Source organism: Panicum virgatum, chromosome 9N (assembly GCF_016808335.1).
Source record: "Panicum virgatum strain AP13 chromosome 9N, P.virgatum_v5, whole genome shotgun sequence".
Lineage (NCBI taxonomy): Eukaryota > Viridiplantae > Streptophyta > Magnoliopsida > Poales > Poaceae > Panicum > Panicum virgatum.
The window spans coordinates 79,805,937-79,825,066 of record NC_053153.1 but is presented as its reverse complement, the minus strand read 5'-3'; the positions used below and the strand labels follow the sequence as shown (position 1 = coordinate 79,825,066).

The following is a 19,130-nucleotide window of genomic DNA, read 5'->3' as shown; positions in this document are numbered from 1 at the left end:
CTTGGTATTTTTCTAGGTTTTCCGAAGCTTGTAGAATGTCCAGCTCCAAGAGGTCTTTTTCATCCGATGGGATTGCCTCGACTTGGTGAGTCACCCTTAGGCTTCTGTTCTTAAGCTCCTCCGGTGTCATTGCTTCAGCACCATAGAGTAGCCTGAACGGGGTGAAGTTGGTGGTTCTTGATTCTGATGTGTTATGGGACCATATAACCCTCGTCAATTCATCGGCCCATTTGCCCTTTTTCTGATCGAATAGGCACTTTTTGATGCTGCCGAAGATGATGCCATTGGCTCTTTCGACGGCTCCGTTGGACTGTGGGTGGTACACCGAGGCAAAGATTACCTTCGTTCCCACACTGTAACAGAATTCTCTGAAGAGCTGAGAGTCAAACTGTTTGCCGTTATCTACGGTGATCTCTCTTGGGACCCCGAATCTGCAGATGATGTTCTGCCAAAAGAATTTTTTGATTGCTTGTGATGTGATGTTGATTAGTGCCTTGGCTTCAATCCACTTTGTAAAGTACTCGACAGCAACTGCTGCGTACTTGTAATTGCCCTGAGCTGTGGGTAAAGGTCCCACCAGGTCGATTCCCCATCTTTGAAGAGGCCAGGTCGGGGGTATCAGCTGGGTTGTCTCCGATGGTTTAGCGGACTTCGGACCCATCATTTGGCATGCTTGGCATGTTTTTACTATGTGCTGAGCATCCTTCAGCGCTGTTGGCCAGAAGAACCCTTGCCTGAAGGCTTTGGAGACAAGTTGTCTGATGCCAATGTGAGATCCGCAAAACCCGGAATGAATATCCTTTAGGAGCTCAATTCCTTCGGCTGTCGAGATGCACTTTAGCCATGGGCTGGTTACACCTGACTTGAACAACTCTCCCTCGGAGATAACATAGCCCCTTGCTCTCTGGAACATTTTCTTCTCCTCTTTCTCATTTGGCAGCTCGATGTTTCCCCGAAGGTACTCCATTATTGGTTTTCTCCAATCTTCAGCTGAGATGATTGAAACTTGTTTCTCTTTTTTCGGCTTGACCGAAGGTTCTGTTATTTCTTCGAAGAATACATCCGAAGGTAGTTCCTCTTTTCTTGATGCTGCCTTTGCCAGCTTGTCGGCTTCGTCGTTCATATGTCTCGGGATGTGGACGATGTCGAAGCCCTTGAAATACTTTTCCATGGATCTGACAGCCTGGAGGTACTCGATGAGTTCTGGTTTTCTGGCCTCCGAGTCCTTTTCGATGTGGTCTCTTACGACCTTCGAATCTGTTCTGACTATGAAATTTTGATGGCCAAGGGCTTTCATTTTCCGAAGTCCCAGGAGCAAGGCTTCGTACTCAGTGGTGTTGTTGGTTGATGATTCTAATTTACCGAAGGTTAGCCGTGCTGCGTATCTTGTTTTCGCTCCCGAAGGAGACTCTATGATTGCAGCAATGCCGGCTCCGTCGTTGCACCAAGCTCCATCGCAGTGCACGATCCAGGTTTCAGTCGAAGGTTCCTCCCTGAAGGTTGGGGATGTCCAATCTGCGATGAAATCTGCCAATACTTGTGACTTGATGGTTGTTCTTCTTTCGAAGTCTATGTAAAACTCAGAGAGTTCCGAAGCCCATTTGGCAATTCTAACTGAGGCCTCTCTGTTACCGAACAGATCATGCAAGGGTTGATCTGTTACCACTATTATCTTGTGAGCTTCGAAATAATGTCGAAGCTTCCGGGCAGACATGACTACTGCATATGCGATTTTTTCTAGCTCTGAGTACAGGAGCTTCGAGCCTGCGAGAGCTTCTGATACGAAATAAACAGGTAGTTGCTTCTTTTTGCCTTCACTCTCTCTCTCGAGCACGAGCGCTGCGCTGACGGCGGAGTAGGATGCTGCGATGTACAGGAGCAGCACATCCTTTGGGTCGGGTGAGGTCATTTTGATCATGTTCTGTAGGTGGGTTTTTAGTGCCTGGAGGGCTTCGCTTTGCTCGGGGCCCCACTGAAATTTGTTCGCGTTGCGGAGGACCTTGAAGAACGGGAGGCTTCGGTCTGCAGAGCGGGGGATGAATCTGTTTAGGGCTGCTATTCGCCCTGTAAGTTTCTGTACGTCCCTGATGGACCTTGGCTCCTCCATGTTCCAAAGAGCTTTTACTTTGTCAGGGTTTGCTTCGATGCCTTTGGTGGATACCAGGCATCCTAGCACCTTTCCTTTGTGAACTCCAAAGATGCACTTGTTGGGGTTCAAGGACAGTCCTGCTTTTCTTAAGCTTGCGAAGGTTTCGGCCAGGTCTGCCACATGGTTGCTTCTTAATGAACTGGTTACAACAATGTCATTAACATAAGCCAGGACATTCCTTCTGAGTTGGTGTTCTAAAACTACGGAGGACATTCTTGAAAAAGACTGTCCTGCATTCTTTAATCCTTCGGGCATCCTTACGAAGCAGTAGGTGCCGAAGGGGGTTATGAAGCTTGTTTTCTCTTCATCTTCCTTTCTCATCCATATCTGATGGTATCCAGAGAAGCAATCCAGCAGAGACATGAGTTGACTGTTTGCTGCGTCATCAACGACTCTGTCGATTCTTGGCAGCGGGAAGTCATCCTTCGGGCAGGCTTTATTTAGGTCAGTGAAATCGATGCACATGCGCCATTTGCCATTCTTCTTTTTGACCGGTACAGTGTTTGCCAGCCATGTTGGGTACTTGACTTCTCTAATGACATTTGCATCTAGCAGTCTCTGGACTTCGGCCTTGACTGCTGCAACTTTTTCATCTGCCATTTTGCGAAGCTTCTGCTTCTTCGGCTTGATGTTTGGGTTGGTGTCCAGGCGATGCTCAATGATGTCTCTGCTGACTCCCCGAAGGTCGCTGGCGGACCATGCAAAAACATCTTGATTTTTGCGGAGGAACTCGAGAAGTTCTTTCTCCTCTTCGGGCTCTAGGGTTGCATTGATAGTCACCATTTTATCGGGGAGATGTACATCGAGGGGGACCTTCTTGACTTCGCAGTCTTCTTCGAAGGTTGCTTTCTCGGTGTCCTTTTGTTGCTCTTTGAAGGTAACGGGCTTGGATTCATTCCGAAGGTTGTGTACATTTTTCTGTCCTGGGGTATATCCCCGCTCAATGTCCCGCGCAAGTTGCTGGTCTCCGCGGACGGTGATGACCCCCGCGGGAGCTGGCATTTTCATACACAAGTATAGTTGATGGACGATAGCTTCGAACTTGTTGATTGTCCCTCTTCCTAAGATGGCGCGGTACGGGTAGGGCATTTCTACCACATCGAAGGTGATGTGCTCTGTTCTTGCGTTGGTTGTGTCTCCGAAGGACACTGGTAGTGACAGTTTGCCGATTGCGTTCACTCTCTTTCCTCCGAATCCCATTAAAGGGATGTCCGAAGGCTGAAGCAGGCTTCGGTCAATACCCATTTTATCAAAGGTGTCAGAAAATATGATATCTGCTGAGCTGCCGGTGTCGACTAATATCTTGCCAATCCTCCAGCCTTGAATGTTTGCCTCGATAACGAGGGCGTCTGTGTGTGGGTAGCTGATGAGGTTGACATCTTCTTCGGAGAATGTGATTGGGGAGTGCGACCACTGGGTTCTCTTTGTTGGGCCTTCGGAGACAATGCAATGGACTTGCCTGAAGTAGTCCCTACGCTGCCTCTTGTTTTCGAAATCCAGGGTCGATCCTCCGGATATGGGCATGATCATGCCGAAGGATGGTAGTGCCGTGGGTTGGCTATTGGTGGTTTGATTTTCTTGCTTTGGTGGGTGAGCTGGGGGTGGAGGTAGCTGCTCCTGAATGGGTTGAGCTTGGGTTGTGGTTTGAATGGGTTGCGTTTGTGGGTTTGGCTGCTGCTGCCAATTGTGATTGTAGTTGTAGTTAAACATGGGTGGGCGGTACGCCTGTGTAATTGGAGGTGGTGGAATGTATGAAGATTGCGTGTATTGTATTTGTTGAGGAGGTTGGTTCTGTGGCCATGTTGTGTGCCCAACTCGCTTGGCTTTTTTCTCGGCCTCCATTCTATCAAGGGTTTTCTTCTTCTCCGGGCACTGGTTTGTTCTGTGGTCGGAGTCAGATCCATGGAAGTGACAGAAGAATTTTTTGGTGTCGCGCGAAGGTCCACGACCTCGGCCCCTTCCTCTGCCGCGACCTCTGCCTCGTGCCCCGGACGAAGGTTGCTTGTCGTTTGATCGTTGCTCCGACTCTGGTGGTGTCATGAAGGGATCGAAGGTTATCTGATCCTCATCTTCGTGCGTAGGTTCCAGAGGTAAGATGAGCTGGTGGGTTGGCTGTTTTTCTTGCTGCCATGTTTGTTGGTTGTATTTTTCTGCCTGACGCATGATTCTTCTTTGGTCGACCCTTCTGCGATGGTCGGCGTCTGACTTTGCATACTTTTCTGCTTCTGAATAAAGCTCCTCTAGAGTCCTCGGAGGTTCTCTTATGAGGTGTGAAGCGAGTTGGCCAGGCAGGAGACCCTCGATGCATTTTTCTATCGCATCTTTCTCTGGGAAGTTTGGTATTTGAGCCTTCTTTTGGACGAACCTCCGGAAGTAGTCGTAGAGAGGCTCACGGTCATGCTGGGGGCATTTGAAATCTTTTACGGTGTTGGCGTTGAGCCTTCTGAAACCTTGGAAGTCCTGTAGAAGCCTTCCTTTCAGCTGATACCAGTTGTTGATTGATTGCGGAGGCAAGTACGAGTACCAGTTGGCCACTGAACCCTCACAGGCCATGACGAATGACTTGGCCATGGTTGAGTCGTCACCTCCGGCCGAAGCTATGGTTGCTTCGTAGGCCATGAGGAATTGAGTTGGGTCTGTTGTAGCGTTGTACTTGGGGAGCTGTGTTGGCTTGTAGCCGAGCGGCCATGAAGTTCGCTGAAGAGCGACTGATAGTGGCGAAGTTGGGTCAAACGGGAGGTTGACCGGTGGCGGCCTTCTGTCTTCATTGTGTGCGAAGGCTGTCTGGAGGATGTAGCGGTTTTCTTGCTGAGAGGATCCTTCGGGAATTTCTTGGTATGCCCTCTGCAGGTTTTCAACTTCTGCTTCCATCTCTGCTAGCCTGCGCCTGGCCTCGGCTAGCTTGTTTGTTTGGTCCAGTGCCCTCTTTTTGGTTGCAAGCTGGGCTTCGATGTTCTTTTTCTTCATTTCCAGGGCCTTGAGCTTCAGTGCTGCTTCTGTGAGTTGATGAGCAGTGTTTTCGGTGTTATCAGCCGGTTCTTCATGAATGGCAACTTCGTTGGTAATTTCTTCGATTCTTGGGTTGGTTCCTTCGTGCTGTTGTTGAGGGCCATCGAGGATACGGCCAGGCTCGGTGGTGCTTGTGGTGCCGGCGTTGGCTTTTTTCTTCGCTGGGGCCATCGAGGGTTGTCTTTCGTGCTGGAACGGTGGGCGCCTCTGTTGGGTTCTCAGTTTCTTAGAAGCCCAAACAGGGAGCATGAACAGTATGAAGAGGCAATGGAAGTGAAATGCACAATTCTCCTGAAATAACCAGAAAATTCAACCCCCTGCACAGTGGAGTGAGGGGGCTATTTATACCCTTAGCCCTCGGCTAGAGTTTCCTAAATTGCCCCCTTCCCAGCTCATTTACAACTCACTTCCAACCGGCTCCGGGGTAAAATTACAGGGTGAGAGGTTTACAAATCCGACCTTCTCACGTATTCGGGAGGTTTACAAATCCGACCTTCTCACGTATTTACGTTTTACACACATGTCTTCAGTCGACGAAGGTTAAGCTAACCTTCGGCCATCTCCGGAAGTTTGGGCCATGAAGGTTCCATCAACGATCGGCCAGCCGCCATCCTCGTCCCCGGTTGCGGGCTCTTTTTTCGTCGGTCTTGATCTTCGAGTTAATGCTTCCGGGTGGCCGTTTGTCACCTTAGGCGCGGCGGAGGCGGTATCCTTCGGGACGAAGGCCTTGGGGCTTGCGCTCGCGCTTCTGGGCAGCCTTCCGTTACCTTCGGGACGAAGGTTATAGTTTGCCAGCTTGCGCTTCTCAGTGTTCATCCAATACCTTCGGGTACGCTTGGCTCCATTTTGTTGTGGCCCTGCAAACAGGTTAGGGAGCATTTCCGAGGGTGAGGGCTCGACCCGGAGGTCCAATCCCCAACACCATGAATACATAATTGAATACCAGTACTGTAGCAGTGACACTATTGTCACTACTCATGGGCTCCAACGGAATCTGCAATCTGGCTGCCCTAGATCGACGTGGCTGGCTGCAGCCGAAGCTGAATTTTTTGGTGTCCTATCAACGATTTGATCAGATGTCAAGAAGATTTTTCGGACACTAATTAAAAATTAATTTCAGAACTCATCTGGAAATTGCGAGACGAATCTGTTGAGGCCTTTGACCGCATCATTAGCACATGTGGGTTACTATAGCACTTATGGCTAATTATGCACTAATTAAGCTCAAAAGATTCGTCTCGTCGTGTACTTCCAAACTGTGCAATTAATTTTGTTGTTTAACTATATTTAGTGCTCCATGCATATATCCAAAGAGAAAATCACGAATTTCGAGGTGAAAATTTTTGGGAACTCAACGCCCCCTCAAAGAGGATCACGGCACTGTGCGAGGAAGGGGGAGACCACATCGGGCGGCCGGCCGGCCGGCGAATGAGGAGCCCGGCGGGATCGCCGCGGGCAGGACGGCCATCAAGACAACCCCGGCCGCGAGCATTAACTCCACTACTACGCCTGCAGCCGCTGCCGGAACGCGGCAGGCTACGTACTACACGTACCCGTCGCGAGCACGACTACTCCTACGTACTAGCACTAGTATTTCAAGGAAAAGAAAAAAAAATTGGGTGCCGGCCGTACCGTGCCGATTGAATGCAAGGACGCTGCGTGCAGCGAGCCCTGGCACGCACGGCCCGTATCTTGTGTTTAACTTGGGCGCGTAATGATCCGGTACGGCGAAAAGATATGGGGTACAGCCCGGCTGATTGCGCTGCGTTAGTGCTCTTGGATTCTCCCATAGGCTGTTTCCAGCGGCTCTCCTATCCGGCCTCGCATGCGGAAAATGGGGAGCCGGGAGCTACTGTGTCCCTTTCCAGCAGGTCCCGCATGCGGATGCGGAGCGCCCGCAACCAGGAAAGAGGATGTGTATTCCTGCGGCTTCTCTCTCCTACCCGCAAAACTCCTGCAAGCATCTTCCGTCGGCTCCCGCGTTGGTGCAATCCTTGTGAGTCGTGTCCTATGAATCACTGGCAGTGGGACCCACGAAGCTCTTTGCGCATGCGACTTCGCATTCTGCTGGAAGAAAGCTTTGTTTTTGCGTGTTGCCTGCTCCCAACACCCTGCGCAAAGATGCCCTTTTGCCTATCCGCACCCGCACACTGCTGGAAACAGCCTTAGTTCCCAAAAATTTTCGTGCCCTACAGTAATTTAGAATGTTTGACCACTAATTAAAAATATTAAATGTGGATAACTGATAAAAGCCATTCCATAACTCCGGGTAAAATCGCGAGACGAATCTAATAAACCTAATTGTGCAATGATTAGACAATGTCGTGCTACAATAATCAATCTCTAATGATAAATTAATTATGCTTAATAGATTTATCTCGCGATTTTCCGTCCATCCGTGTAATTAGATTTACAATTAGATTATGTTTAGTTCTCCTAATTTTCAGTTGAAAATTGCTAAAGTAATTTTTCCCAAATATTTTTGGGAACTAAACGCGCCAAGCAGCTGATTAGCTAGCCGGCTCATTTGCTGCATCGAGCCCTCGCTCGGCGCCCAACCCCGGCGTCAGCGCACGAGCGCATCCATGAACGACGAGCCCGTGCGGGAGCCGGACGGGGCCACGGGGACAAACGGCAAAACCAAAAGCCCGCCGCGCCGCCAGAGATCGAGCCAGCCCCGGGCCCGGCCGACGGAGACGTCCCGGCGCCATGTCGATCGCCACCGTACCGGGGCACGGACAGCACGGTGCGCTTCCATCCCAGGTCACGCAGACGCAGCTAGGAGGAACGCATGGAAGGGTAGGAGGGTAGGGCTGGGGTGCTAGCTCTGCAGCGGCCTGGGCGTCGCATCAGGGAATTGAAATCGGGGAGGACTGACGCGAAAGGTTCGATTATGGGTAGGGCATATAAGGATGGATCCGGATGCCTCAACATTCGAATTATTCGTATTTGTATCCGCTTAAAACATAAACATGAATATCCATATCCGTATTCGAATTTAATATGGATGTCATATGGATGCATCCGAATTCGATTTTAAAAACTTTTCTCTATCTGATTCCATATTCGTATTCGAAGAATATCCGATCACATCTGTATCCGTCCGTATCCGCAAAGAAAAAGTGACTAGTGAGACAATCTTAAAATTATCTTTATACCTATTACTTAATGATGTACACTATTTAAATTATTTAGAAAGCTAGATAACTAATAATATATTTATTAAAATTAGTAATGATATAAAAATTAACTTCAACTATTTAATATATTTATTTCATGATTAAAATTATTTAATACGAGTCAAATTAATTATTTATTTAATGATAAAATCTTTTTTATATATCTTAATTATTAAGTATATAAATATTTATTTATTTTACATTTATAATTAGTATTATATATTTAATATAAAAGCTATGCATAGATAATTATATTCTTTTTTTATTAGCTATCTCCTAATGATAGCTCATGATTTTGATCTACTATAAAATTGTTGACAAAATAAACTGATACTCATAATAGCTCTATGTTTCAAATCGAGAAGGTATTCGGATTCGTATCCGGATTCGAACTATCCGTTTTGTATTCGTATCCGATGAGATCCGCATTCGTATTCGTATCCGGATTAAAATGTGGTAAAAGGTGACATCCGGTTTTGATTTCATCCGTATCCGATCCGAATCCATCCTTAAGCCATCCGGCGTACTCGCTGTATCTTCTGAACTTTTTTTTTATATCTTGGAGTGAGGACATTCTTACTTTACTGCTGCAGTACAGTGTCGATATATAGGAGATTCCTATCGTTTTCTTTCGAGTTCGTTCGAATCCGGGGATACTCCTATTCCCTCCATTTCAATCCATCCTGAGACATCTGAGAACAAGGACCTCATCAGCCTATCATATTAGTTTAGTTGGAGATCCTCAGCAAGTTTCACTTTGTTCCTTAGGATAAAAAACCGCAGGACGTGCCTGTTATATCTACTTTAGGATTGGTCGCAGTCGCAGCACGTGAGGGCGAAGGAACACAAAGGAAGAGACAGAATTTAGAAAGGAAATCAGAAAGGAAGCATCGTTTCCTCAAAAAAAAAAAGGAAAGGAAGCATCGCCTTTTCCCCGGGGAGAAGGGAACGCTCACGCTCACGCTCCCTCCCCGGCGCTGCCAGCCATTGTGTTTATGATCGCCACATCACCTTCCCCTCTGGCCTCTGCCGGCCCGGTTCTCCCTCCACCGCAAAACCCAAGCAAAGGAACCCGCCCGCCAGCCCCCACGCGGCAACAGGCGCCGCGCCCGCATGGTTTACCAAACCGTCGGTAACCGGACCGGTTTGACCGGTAACCGGTCAAACCGGTCCGGACCGGTACTGGTTTGGTCCGGTATGAAACCGGTCAAATTAAAAATTTTGAATTTGAATTTATAAAAATGAAAAATTCTCAAAAAATTCCTAAAAATATTTCAAGGTACGGCGAATCTAATGGTGTCAAATTTTCCCAAATATTTGATCACTTAGTATGGTTTGCGGAATTTAGAAGTTAAATCAAAAAAGAAAAAGAAAAAAAACGACGGCCCATTAAGACCCATCACGCGGCACAACGTATTTAACCTATCCCCAAGTGTCCTGTAGCCTCAACCGCCCCCCGTCCGCTCCTCTCGCCCCCTAGGCACCCCTGTCCGCCGTCAGCACCCGCCGTCCGCCGCCCTGACCCGGCCATCCGGCCCCTGAGAGCGGCTAACCGATCCCCCACACCGGTAAGCCGGGCCGGTACCAGATCTACCGGTACCGACCGGTTAGCCGCCCTTGACGCCGGTTTACCGGCCCGGTTAGGCGGTAAACCGCCACGAGCGGCGGTAAGCCGCCGGCAGGTCAGGTTTCTTTCTCCCTAGGATTTAGGTGTATTTAGATGATTTTTTTTAGGATTTAGGTGTATGACTTAGGTATATTTAGAATGTAGGTAAGATTTAGGATTTAGAATGTTTTAGGATTTAGGATGTTTTAGGATTTAGAATGTTTTAGGATTTAGGTGTATTTAGATGATTTTTGACACTATGACTTAGGAGTTAGAATATTAGATGATATATTTTTGTTGTCCATGTATGCAGATAGACAATGGCAAGCAGAGATGTTGTATGGGAACACGGGGAAAATCTTTATCCCGGATGGCGATGCAACTATTGTCGTACGCAGAAAGGAGGAGGTGGTGCGACTAGATTGAAATAACATTGGGCTGGGCGCGGGGCGGAGGTGGTCCATTGCAGGAATGTGCCACCTGATGTGCGGGGCTTCTTTCAGCGTGAGTTGGATAGGGCAAAGAAGGCAACTGCTGACCGGGCTCGAGAGAGGTTGAGACGGGAGAAGGCTGCAGCGGAGGGAAACTATCCCGGTGATGAAGAAGATGAGGAAGCTCAAGTGCAGCGTGCCATGGATCTATCAAAAGCGGAAGCAGAGTTCCGACGGGGGGTGGAACAGAGAGGAGGTGCATTTGAGCGTGGAGGGGGTAGTGGTTCGACGAGGGGGAATGTTATGCAGAGGATGTTTCGAAGGTCCACTTCGCAGAGGGAGAGTCCTGTGGTGGAGGACTATAACTTGGCAGCTGGTGGGAGAAGAGGAATGATGCAACCAAGGATTGATACAGGCTCCTGGACGCAGAAGAGTAAGAACGCAAAGGAAGCTATTGGTAAAGCTTGGTCAAAGTTTTTCCATATTGTAGGAGTTCCTGGAAGACAGGCTGACAGTCCATACTTTATTTGTGCGGTCAGGGAGACACAAAAGTGGGGTAAGTTTTCTTTCATTGCAATGATACCTATGAGCGTACATCCTTGTATCTCATGATTTTCATATGGTTTGCAGGTGAAGGTATCGCATCACCCACTGGACGGGATATTGATGGCAAGTACCTTGATCAGAACGAGCAAGACTTGAAGACGAGGTATGTAAAGTTTCAGAAAGACTGGCCCTTATTTGGCGTCACGTTGATGTGTGATTCATGGACTGGTCCGACGTGGATGAGTGTCATCAACTTTTTGATATATTGCAATGGGGTCATGTGGTTCTATAAGTCTATTGATGCGACCGGAAGAACTCAAGATGCTGCATATTTGTTCAAGGTAGTCCCTAAACATGTTCCATTCGCATGGTGTATATTTTGACATGTTACTAAACAATCTGTCTTCCATTGCAGGAGATTCAAAAGGTGGTGGAAGAGATTGGACCGGAGAATGTCGTGCACGTAGTCACCGACAACGGCTCGAATTACAAAAAAGCATGCAAGGAACTACTAAGTGACGTGTAGGACCACATAGTTTGGACACCGTATCTAGCACACACCATCAATTTGATGTTGAAGGATATAGCTCGAAGGCCTGAACATGGTGTTATGATCAAGCAATGCAAGCGAATTTCAAATTGGTTACACAATCATGGTCAGTTGAATACAATGATGAGGAACGCAATCGGTGGTGAGTTGGTGAAGTGGAATGCCACTCGATTTGGAACCAACTACATGTTCCTAGAGAGCATCTATCGGAAACGTGATCGTTTCATGCAGTGGATGGCATCTACTGAGTTCCAACACAGCAAATGGGCGAATACCGAAGAAGGTAGATTTACTCATGCAAGTTTTTCAAGTATGGAGTGGTGGGATGCAATGAAATATATCATCAACACGGTTCAACCAATATACAAGTTTCTCCGCTTCGCTGATCAGGACAAGAAGCCGAACATGTGCGAAGTCGTAATGGCCTACCAGAATATGAAACAGGAGCTGCGGTCTTTCTTTGGAACAAATATTTCAACACTGAAAGAGTATATTGACGTGGTGGACGAGAGGTTGGGTGACGTGTTCATAGGCACGTATGTGGGTCCAGGTAAGCACACACGAGTCATCTATTTTTAAACTCTATCGAACTAAAAAAAGCTTATTGAAGTGATTTATATTTTGCAGCTGCTGTCCTAAATCCGAGGTATGCATATATGATGGATCCAACTCAACAAATGTTTCGTGGTCTCAAGGATACATTTCAGCGCATGACGGATCTCCAGAGCGCCGTCCAGGCATTGCAGGAGTTTGACGTGTTTCGGCAGAAGGTTGGCGAGTATAGCAGTGACATGTCAATGCGGATGGCGATGGACCCAAAGACATCCCCAAGTAAGAGTTACTCCGTATGAAATTGTTATTTTCTCTATTCGAATATATTGCTTACATACTCGGTTGCACATGGAGCGTCATGGTGGATGATGTTCGGATCAAGTACTCCAAAGCTGCAGTACCTTGCCATGAGACTTGTTTCACAATGTTGTTCGTCCAGTGGATGCGAGCGGAACTGGAGTACTTTTGCCTTGCTGCATACAAAGATTCGCAATCGGTTGTCGCACAAGAAACTTAATAAGCTTGTCTATGTCAACTACAACCTTCGTCTCCGACTTGAGGAGGTATCCGGCCCACTGATGCGTGAAGAAGGTGATTTCATTGACCAGCTGGCCCATCTTTCTTTCTATGATGAGAATAATCCGGTGCGGGAATGGATGGAATATGGTAGATCTAACCGGGCTCCAGTTCTGGACGAGGATGATGATTACGGCGACATCCCTCTCCCGTCCCATATTGTCAGAGATCAAATAAACGAGTCAGATCTACGTGAGGCTACGGGGAATGATTCCATCAGCGATTGGGCACGTACAAATATAGGTGACACTCACCTAGGGAAGAGAAAGTTGCAGAAGGGACCTAAGAAGGGTGACCCGAAGCGTCGAAAAGGCAAAGGAACAGCAAAACCAGTGAGCAGCGACACCGAGACTGATGATGGCAAAGGTGAGCGTAGTCCTCCATATCAGGAGTCCGAGGATAGCATCTCGGCCGATGATGGTGATGATGGTGACGGTGCTGAGCCTGATGCTGCTGGTGGTGGTAGTGGTGCTGATGCTGCTGCTGGTGGTAGTGGTCGTGCTCGTGGTGTTCGTTTCATAGGTATCCATTGCACATATAAATAGACACATATTTCTGACTATTGACTACTAATTATGAAATATGGTTGATTGCAGAGGAGACTCAGTTCACACATGCTACTCAGGACACCGACCATGGAGCACCGCAATCGCAGAGGAGAATAGGTGGACCAACGGACTATGATAGTCCACATCACTCTTCTTTCTCCTACAGCGATTCGAGGCACTCTTTTCACTATCCCATTCCTGACATCAGCATGCAGCCACCGACGAGATGGGTGTACGAATGGGAAGACCCCCATTTTTACACTATGTTAGTTCAGGAATGGCAGACAACATCGGCGTGGACGGGCCAAACTTGGCAACACTACAAGGCTGAGCTGCTTAGAGTGCGAGGTATCGCTTTGATGTCCAACGCCGAATACCAAACCGCGTCCCAAATGGGGGTTTTCCCATTTCTACGTTGAACTTTCGTTTCATGTGTCTAGGTGTATGACTCTGTATTTGTATGCACACTTATTATTATTGTATTTGTATGTATGATTATAACTTGTTGCTTTGGTATGGTCATTTACATTAAAATGTGCATAGCTCATGCCGAATTTTTTTTTTATTTTACACCGGGATCTATTTTTCAAGCGGCGGAAAACTAACCGGTATACCGGTATAACCGGCCGGTTTACCGGTTCGAGCTGCCCCTCCCACATCACCGGTATACCGGCCAAACCGGCCGGTAAACCGGCTCGGCCGGCCGGTATACCGGTCCGTACCGTTTGAACACCGAGATTTAAATTCAAACAAATTCAAATGGGGTTTTGTCCAGTTCCGATCGGTAACCGGTCTAACCGGACCGGTAAACCGGTACCGGAGGCCGGCGGTTAGGCCAGTCCGGTCGGAAATTAAAACCGTGCGCGCCCGCGCCATCCGCCCTCCCCACCCCCGCCCTGCGCCCCTGCCCCGAGAATCCCCTCTGCTTCTCTCTCTCTTACCTAAGCCCAGGCGCGCGCCTCTCTCTCTCTAAATAGCATCGCCCGCCCGCGCGGGACACCACCCGTCCTCCCGCGCCTTTTCCCGCTAGCCAACGCGCGGCACCGCACCACAAGGCGCGCCCGCCCCTCTGCTGCTGCTCCTCTCTCTCGCCTGCAGCGCTAGTGAGCCCTCTCGTCTTCCCCTCACCATTATTCCCGGGATTCCCCTGTTGCTGCTGCGACTGCGGCCCGCCCCACACCCACCTACCGCCGCCCGTCCCCCCGCTGCTCCTCCTCGCCTCGCCTCGCCTCGCTTCCGGGCAAGCTCCGGGCGCCGCGCGGGACCGTGCCATATGGGGAAGTACATGCGCAAGAGCAAGGTGTCCGGGGAGGTCGCCCTCATGGAGGTCCCCGGCGGCGCGCTGCTCGGCGTCCGCACGCGCTCCCGCACGCTCGCGCTGCAGCGGGCGCAGAGGCCGGGGGACGCCGAGGACGCCGCCGGGGAGTACCTCGAGCTCCGGAGCAGGAGGCTCGAGAAGCCGCACAAGGACCAGCCGCCCGCGCCCGCGCCCGCGCCCAACAAGAGGGGCGCCGGGAGGAAGGTCGTCGCCGCGTCGCCCGCGCTACCCGACGACGACGTCGAGGCCTCCTTCGGGGAGAACGTGCTCGACTTCGACGCCATGGAAAGGTGAGATTTCTCGACCTCTGTTCAGGTTTTCATCCAATTTGCTCCTTTGCCGCGAGGGGGGGATTGCTTAGGGTTTGCCTCGGCGCCTTCAGGGCGTACGCTATCTTCTCGATTCCAGTCCATTAGCGCCGCCAGGGGGCACCTAGTGCTTCGAATTCGAAGTTGAATGATGCCACCATTTGGCGCCGGACGCAATATTTCGCTTTTCCCCATTACCCCTTGGGCCTTGGGACAAGGTATAGGCTGACAAGTCCACTCCTTGGCTGAAATTGAGCAACTCAATCACTCGTTCCAATATTTTCCCCTCACTTGTTCCAAGGATTGAACGACCCCGTCTTTGCTCAGTTCTTGCATTCATACCAGCTTCTTATCCGACCGAAATCACCTGTACTACCTTTTAACCGCCCCCCCCCCTCCAAAAAAAAAGAACCACTTTGTAGGATACTAATATTTAGCTAAGTTTTTTTTGTTGAGAAGTTAGCTTAAATATTCCGAAGTCTTTCTAGTTGCAGGCAGCCATGCCATTTGTTTCACTAACATGTTATAGTGGTTGGAGAAGTAATCCTGTTTTGCTCAGAAGAATCTCTAGCTTATTGAACAGAAACCTAGACCTACAATGCAATTTTTTTGAGGGAAAAATCACCTTTTCTTTGCTCAATGAAATAAGTAATCCACAATTAGTTGCATGTCAATTTCTTGCATCTTTGCGCCCAGTCCGAACAAAAGCAGCCCTCTTAGTGGAGTATCTCTAGTGGCCGTTGCTTAGTCCTTACCCATAGCCGGAGGGGAAAAGTTGCCTCCTTTCCCCTGGTTCTCACCCCTTCCAGCCCTTCGTTCTCTTGCATTTGCTTGCTCTTGTGCTATCTAGTTGGGTCTCGGTTAGTGGTGGGGTTCGGCAGTGACCCTCCCAATCTTTTGCCAATCAAAAGCCCTTTTGCAAGAAATTTCAATCGCCCACCGCCGGAAAGGTAGTACTAGTGTCTACTAGTGTCGCACTCAAGATCCCATTTCGTGCGTTTCTGCTCACTTGCCACTGGTTTGTGTCTGGACGGCAACTAAACGGCGTGGCATTGGTAAGCAGCTCATCATTAGCCGTGTACCAGTCTACCAGTGTGTCACCACCATTGAATACCTCCTGCTTGTTAGCTGCCTGGGATCACTGGGCCTCGGGATGGACCACCTTTCTTGAAATGCAAACATGAAATGGAGTTTTTCCTCCATTCCTATTCTGGTCCATCAACCACTATACTTCTTCGAAAAAATGTCTAGCACAAGTCCTTCAAGGGAAGGATGAAAGATAAAAGACTTTTCTGGTATCTTTCGTGCAATGTGGTGCTCTGGATTCTATAGCTGTTTGAAAAGAAAATTCAGTGTGATGACGTGCGTAACACTATTTTAGTTGCATAATCTTGTGTGCCTGGGCCCACGTTGGCATATGCTTGTTGAAAATCCTATTTAGCTCAGTTGTCTCTATTAGGCCCACTTGTTGTTTGCCTGTATTAAGTGTGCTTGCTGCAGCATAAATCAAGTACCACATTGTGGGGGCATATGCCGGGAAGAGACAAGAGCAGATGAGGAAGGAGATAATGTGCTCAATTATTTGCCATTTGTTGTCATGTTCACCAATCCAGCTTGCACCTTGCAAGTGCCACGTTTCGGGTTTTGGAGCTCTTTGTTTGGGGATTAGGGACAGAGTCACAGAGACAAAGTCTAAGAGCAATTTTTGTTTGCCCGTTAGTACGTTTGCATATTGTAGTGCACTAGTACAAGACTGAACAGTAACTTGAAGAACTAGGGTTTTTGAATAGTGTGTCTTGATTACTTGGCCTTCCTCAGTGTCTGCTTCTGGGTGGCACCGTGTGATTTTCAATTTAGGAGTGCGAAAAAAATTATACATTGCAATGGTACTTGTGCGTTTAAGGCACTCTTTGATTTTCTTTCGAGTATTTTTACTCATGTCTCTTTTGGTTGCAGGAGTACTAGAGAGACGACGCCTTGCAGTTTGATTAGGAACTCAGAGATGATAAGCACCCCAGGATCCACAACTAAAAGCAAATCCAGCAACTCGATGACTTCCCGTCGCAGAATGGAAGCCTCAGTCTGCCGTTTCATACCGAGTTCACTTGAGATGGAAGAGTTCTTCACAGCGGCTGAACAACATGAGCAGCATACCTTTAGGGAGAAGTACTTCCAGCTTCCTTGTCTATAACTCAAAACACTATTAATTTTTGCGTTGGCTGACATGGAACTGCAATATTGTTCTTATCAGGTATAACTTCTGTCCTGTGAATGACTGTCCTCTTCCTGGACGGTACGAATGGACGAGGCTAGACTGCTAGATTTTCAGCACAAGAGCTCCGTTGATCTGATATGTCTACAACAATTACCAGTGCCATGGTGGTGGCGCAACCAACTGGATTGCATTAGCTTTCTTGTCTGTTGTAAAAATTAGAGTAGTTAGCCTGTAGCTGAATGATCTTGTGTAACGAACAGGTGCAGCGCTGAGTTACACACATATCCCCAACCTTACTGTAACCGTTGACTGCTCAACGCTCATGCTGTAACCGAATCATCTCATGTAGTGTAGTGTAGGCCTAATCATCTGTTCCTAGTCCTTGAATCAATTTAATGAATTAGAGTTAGATTTGCATGGCATTTGCCTGATGTTTTCAACTGTTGTCTGTCACATGGCGAGCTCATGCTCTGGTCCGAAAAAATTGGCATTGCGCCACTTGAACGTGGAAACCCTTGTCATGCCCTTGAAAGGCCATGTGGCATGTTGGATTCTGTGGGGCTTCGCAGGGCTTGTATTTTTTTGAAACAAAACGCAGAGCTTGTATTCGCGATACTCCTTTTAAACCGTGAACTGGTTTTGGTTCCATTGGGACTTGGGAGTTCGGTCTTGTGGCTAGAGTCAGACACTGTGTCTTTTCCTTCAAGTGGTCACTGGATGATGCCATGGTGGTCTCACTTGGAGAGACCGGTGCATCAGCACCAGCAGTGAGGAATCATTTTTGGAATGTTGCCGGCCAACGCTGTTGTTTTCAATTTCTAATATCCTAGATAACTAGTAAAGTTCATCTTTACGGTCAACTAGCCAGCTAAGTCATTGAGTAATTTGTGATTTCTGCTCCTTATACCTTTCAGGCAAATGCCCTTTTTCGCTCCATCTTTGCCGCTTTCCCGTTTAATTAAAGATTATCTTCCAGCACCGCTGCCTGAAATTGCTGCTGGTATTGGGTAACGTGTTCTTAGTGGCTGTAAACAGGCTTTACCCACACACACGGTTGGTGCCACTTGGTCCCGTATCGTCCCTGCGATCTTTTCCTGCAGTGGAGTTTCAAATTGGTGCCCCCGGCGTCAAAAGCTGCCGCAAGTTCCCAAGAGTATCAAATAGTGTAAAGAGAATCCAAGGTGCAACCAGAAGCATGCATTTCCCGTTCTTCGAGTTCTAGTGTGAAACACAGTATACTAGTCTATCAACCCGGAGCACGGGCTAACTAAAATTAATATAAAAATAAAATTAATAATTATAATTATCTATCTTACGTCCTTTTTATCTCTTAAATATTCTAACACACACACTAAAACATATATTTACCATTATCTAATTTCTATAAATTTCGTTTTGCATCACAACTCCATATGTATTCAATATATGTTTAGTTGAACTATTTGTTTTGTTTGTGAATTAGTATTCTTATCTCTTCCATCTTAAATGAATATATGGTGACATATATCATGGGTAGTATTTTTATATAAATAATAATATAATAATATATGATTAATAATAGAGAATAATAATTTAGAATTTTATATTGATACACTTTAATATTTTATTATAATTATATAATTTAGATTCAGATTTAGGAGTAATTTATCCTACAAAATAATGACATAATTGAAAAATTTATATGCAAATTTAGAGGGTATTTGTATTATTTTTATAATGGTATAGGTGGGTAATTTACACAAAGAGTAGGGGGTTACTTCAGAATTTATTATTATAATGGTAGAGGTGGATAATTTAGAACAGAATTAGGAGATTAGTTTAGTCTATTTTTATAATAGCAGAGGTGGGTAACTTATTAGGAAAGACAACAAATCCGATGGTTATTATTATTAGAGTTGTTGGATTGGCTGAATGTTTCTGATTTTTATGAGAAATTATAGGATTTCTTTTTTTTTACAGTATCTAATGAGTAATAGTAAAATTCTTTATTTAGAGTTATTATTTTTACAGTATCTAATGAGAAATTATTAGAGTTATTATTCTTTATTTAGGAGATTTACAGTATCTACCTAGAATCCTAAGTAGCTTCATGTGGAGAAGTCTCCAATGAGTAATAGTAAAATACCTGGCAAGGCATAGCTGA

General features: G+C 47.2%; 1 protein-coding gene across 1 annotated transcript; it reads left to right on the top strand.

Moving 5' to 3' along the window:
* The first annotated feature begins 14,074 nt into the window (after positions 1 to 14,074).
* On the top strand, positions 14,075 to 17,427 carry LOC120691552 (cyclin-dependent kinase inhibitor 5-like). The gene is made up of 3 exons (XM_039974645.1): positions 14,075 to 14,754; positions 16,729 to 16,938; positions 17,024 to 17,427. The coding sequence occupies exons 1-3, from the start codon at positions 14,420 to 14,422 to the stop codon at positions 17,091 to 17,093; spliced, it is 615 nt and encodes a 204-aa protein (XP_039830579.1). The 5' UTR covers positions 14,075 to 14,419; the 3' UTR covers positions 17,094 to 17,427.
* The last annotated feature ends 1,703 nt before the right edge of the window (positions 17,428 to 19,130 follow it).

Coding starts and splice junctions, on each gene's coding strand:
- LOC120691552 (XM_039974645.1), top strand. CDS start 14,420: ATGGGGAAGTACATGCGCAAGAGCAAGGTGTCCGGGGAGGTCGCCCTC. Junction 14,755..16,728: donor GACTTCGACGCCATGGAAAG/GTGAGATTTCTC, acceptor TTTTGGTTGCAG/GAGTACTAGAGAGACGACGC. Junction 16,939..17,023: donor CAGCATACCTTTAGGGAGAA/GTACTTCCAGCT, acceptor TGTTCTTATCAG/GTATAACTTCTGTCCTGTGA.